Source organism: Myotis davidii, unplaced genomic scaffold (assembly GCF_000327345.1).
Source record: "Myotis davidii unplaced genomic scaffold, ASM32734v1 scaffold118, whole genome shotgun sequence".
NCBI lineage: Eukaryota > Metazoa > Chordata > Mammalia > Chiroptera > Vespertilionidae > Myotis > Myotis davidii.
Genome location: NW_006290441.1, coordinates 2,427,754 through 2,431,922, shown reverse-complemented (window position 1 = coordinate 2,431,922; position 4,169 = coordinate 2,427,754). Strand labels below are relative to the sequence as shown.

General features: G+C 37.8%; 1 protein-coding gene across 6 annotated transcripts in view; it reads left to right on the top strand.

Moving 5' to 3' along the window:
* Positions 1-4,169, top strand: part of WEE1 (WEE1 G2 checkpoint kinase) — a 19,965-nt gene that overhangs the window by 4,649 nt on the left and 11,147 nt on the right. For 5 of the 6 annotated variants that reach the window (XR_001513816.1, XM_015563719.1, XM_015563720.1 and 2 more), the window contains exon 6: positions 3,201-3,347. The exons of the other annotated variant lie outside the window; for it this stretch is intronic. Coding sequence is in view for 4 of the 5 variants with exons in the window: in XM_015563719.1 (XP_015419205.1) it covers positions 3,201-3,347 (147 nt within the window). In the remaining variant the exon portion in view is untranslated. The remainder of the gene's footprint in view (positions 1-3,200; positions 3,348-4,169) is intronic. 6 annotated transcript variants of the gene reach the window in all.

The following is a 4,169-nucleotide window of genomic DNA, read 5'->3' as shown; positions in this document are numbered from 1 at the left end:
TATACATGCCTCTTCCACTCTTAAATGAATGAATGAATGATTAGAGCTTCATTCAGCCTTCCAACTGAAGGTCTAGGGCACATATCTCAGTTGCAGGTTCACAGGCCCAGGTAAGGAGGTAACCAATAGATGTTTTCCTCTCTCTCCCCCTCCTGCCTTCCTTCTACTCTCTAGAAATAAATTGAAAAAATAACCTCAGGTGAGGATTAACAACAACAAAAATTTTTATGTATCTGTCTTCCATGATTTGTTTCTTAACCTTTATTTTTCAGTTACTACATTTGATATATATCAGTACAACTCAACCATAATGTCTTTTCCACTCCATATTTGCTAGACACTGTCTCCTATTAATTTCTTCCTTCCTGTCACTTTTTTTTTCTGTCACATTTTTGATGTGGTTGGTTCCCTTATGTATTTCAGTGGTAGTCTAGGGATCACAAATTTGTAACAACCTAGGAAATTACATGGTTGTATAATTCAGATGTGGGGACAAAGACCTTGTCCTATTATAAAGTTAGGTTATAAAATAATCTTTTGAAATAGTTTATTATTTTGGGGCACTATAAAACTTTCAAGAAAAATAAAAATGTTTAAAAAGTAAGTAGGCCTGTGTGGCACAGGGATGCCTTTTTGTATGGTTGTTTGTTCTGCTTAAATGAAAGAAACTAAGACCATCCTGATACATTTGTGAGCTTTTCTTATCTCTTGTTTTTCTTTTCCACTTATTCCTCTCTCTACTTTCGAAAAGCTTTGAATAGTAATAAGCCTGATCTTCAGAAAACACAGTTTCACAGAGAAAGGATTCTGTTATCATTGATTTGTACATGTTGATTAACTGATATCCTTTATCAGTGACTAAGCTTCCTTATTATCTCAGAGTCATTTGCATTTTAAGTCTGTTGTCTTTAGTGTAGTGATAGATTGAAATAAGTGTATAAAAATGTTGCCAGATAGGGGAAGAGAACCTAAAAATCAGATGAATGTTTTGCTCTTCTCACCTCTCTTGCCCTTTTGGCAATGAGATAAAAAGAACTGCTTTAGCTAATAGTTGCTATACCCACTAAAAAGAAGCCATACTCTTTCTTATTAAACTTGATATAGGACTTCAAGTCCCCTTGTCTGACAGGTTTATTGACCTGTTCCCTTTTAGAATCCCTTTTTGCCCTGCAGTTCAAGACTTGTGCAGGTTAAGTATGGAGAACCCACTTATGACTAAGATATTCAAGTGTGGTTTATTTTTATTTAAAAAACAAATTTGCCATTTGTTATTCATTCTTGTTCAAATTGTGCAGCTTCCTTTCCTAATACTTCATTGACTTCTGATATTATTATCCTGGCTTTGATTTTATTTTTTCTAATTAAGCTTTAAAAAGAAGTGGTGGGCCAGGCCAGAGTGGTTCAACAGTTGGTTGAGCATCGTCCTGTGTACTAAAAAGGTTGCCAGTTTGATTCCCAGCCAGGGCACATCCCTGGGTTGCAGGTTTGATCCCTTGGGGAGTATACGGAGGCGACTGATTGATGTGCCCTGCCCGGGAATTGAACCGTGACCCCCTGGTTCATAGGTTGATGCACAACTGTTGAGCCACATCAGCAGGGCCCAAGATACTGGTTTTTACCTATAAAACTTACAGATCGTTATCAAAGGTGTGGGAAAACAGGTATAATCATACATTAATGATGAGAATATAAATTGGTACAGCTTTCTCTATGGGGACAGTGTGTGTGTGTGTGTGTGTGTGTGTGTGTGTGTGTGTGTGTGTACACTTACATGCACATGTAATCACCCCATTCACATAGGCAACTGCTTATAGACTTTAAGTACTAGCCATTTTGAAATCAGAAATTGAGTGCACTATTTCTTTTTTTAAAATTTTTATTTATTGATTTTAGAGAGAAGGGAAGCGGGGGAGAGAGAGAAACATTGATTTGTTGTTCCACTTATTTATACACTCATTGGTTCGAACCTGAAACCTTGGCATATCTGGAGGACACTTTAACCAATTGAACTACCCAGCCAGATCCTGTTACTTCTTTTTGTTAACTTTCAGAGGCAATCAAGTCTTGGCACTGATGGTATGAATACCAATCTTAAGTTCTTTTGCAGAGATTAAACAGAAATGGCCTTATTGGCTACAGAAACTTAATCTATATGTAAGAAAATAGTATTACACACACATACTATGCATGTATATTTTACATTGTACATACCCTTTGACCCAACAATAGGTTTCTAGGAGATACGCTAAATATGTATGAAATGATCAATGTACAGAATTATTCCTTAGACCAGGAGTGGGCAAATTTTTTGACTCGAGGGCCACAATGGGTTCTTAAACTGGACCGGAGGGCTGGAACAAAAGCATGGATGGAGTGTTTGTGTGAACTAATATAAATTCAAAGTAAACATCATTACATAAAAAGGGTACGGTCTTTTTTTTCAATAGTTTTATTCATTTCAAATGGGCCCGATCCGCCTGCGGGCCGTAGTTTGCCCACGGCTGACTTAGACCATAGTATATATATTAGCAAAGGTTTAGAAACTGTTTAAAAAATGTCCATCAAATAGGGGATTGGTTAATGCGTTACCATTCAGTTATACAGTGAATTTGATAGAAACACTGTAAAGGGAATGTCTTGTATTGGTGATGAAGAACTATCTTCAAGATAAAGAAAATATGCCCGGCCTCGGTGACTCAGTGGTTGAGCGTTGACCTATGAACCGGGAGGTCACGGTTGGATTCCTGGTTGGGGCACGTGGCTGGGTTGTGGGCCAATCCCCAATAGGGAGCGTGCAGGGGGCCACCCGTTCAGTGATTCTCTCACCATTGATGTTCCTATCTCTTCTTCTCCCTCTCTGAAGTCAATAAAAATATTTTTTAAAATAGTGAAAATATCACTTGTATAAAAAGGAGTTGAAAAGAATGCATATAATAACATTGATTTATTCTGGGGGAAAAGAACCAGGTGGGTTGCTGGGGTATATGGATATCCCAGAGACTCTACTTTATATTTTGTACCCATGTGAGTGTATTAGCTATAGAAAGAGTAAAATTTTTATTTCACAAGCAGATCGAAGGGAATAGGTCCTATAAAAGGTCATTTTCTTGGTTAAGTCTGTGATCATTCAGAAAAGATAAAAGAAAAATAATATTTCTGAAAAGAGAAAATGCTAATTTTTTTGTGTGTGTGTTTGTTAGGTGGAAGTTTGGCTGATGCCATAAGTATAAACTATGGAAGCATGCGTTACTTTATAGAAGCAGAGCTGAAGGATCTCCTTTTGCAAGTTGGCCGGGGCTTGAGGTATATTCATTCAATGTCTTTGGTTCACATGGATATAAAGCCTAGTAAGTATTACACATCCTCTGACCTGTGTTCTATAGGATTATAGAGAATAAATGACGTTAAACAGTATGAAAACAGATGTGTTTTTTATTTTTTTATTTTTAAAGACCTTTGGGCAACTTATTTTTATTGTTGGTTTGGTTTGGTTAATCCTCACCTGAAGATATTTTTTCCATTGACTTTTAAAAAAAATACATTTTTTTTTTCATTTCAGAGAGGAAGGGAGAGGGAGAGAGAGAGATAGAAACATCAATGATGAGAGAGAATCATTGATCAGCTGCCTCCTGCACGCCCCACACTGGGGATCAAGGCCCTGACTGAGAATCAAACCGTGACCTCCTAGTTCATAGATTGATGGTCAGCCACTCCGACTGGGCTCCATTCACTTTTTTTCTTTCTTTCTTTTTTTTTTTTTAAGGGCCTTCTGGTACAAACCAGAAGACTTGCTAGACAAATTCAAAAAGAGCTGTAAGCATTTCCATTTGACTTATTTTAGAAAGTGGAAGGGAGGAGGAGGGAGAGAGAAACCATTGATGTGAGAGAAACACATCGATTGGTTGCCTCCTGCACGCTCCTGGGCCCAAGATCAAGCCTGCAACCCAAGTACATGTGCTTAACTGGTATCAAACCCAAGACCCTTCAGTCCATGGGCTGAGCTCTAACCACAGCAACCAGCTAAGGCAGTACCTTATTTTTTGATGTAGTTGTAAATGGAATTGTTTTCTTAGTTTCTTTTTATGATAGTTCAGTATTGGTGTATAAAACATACAACCAGCCCTAGCTGGTTTGGCTCAGTGGATAGAGTGTTGGCCTGTGGACTGAAT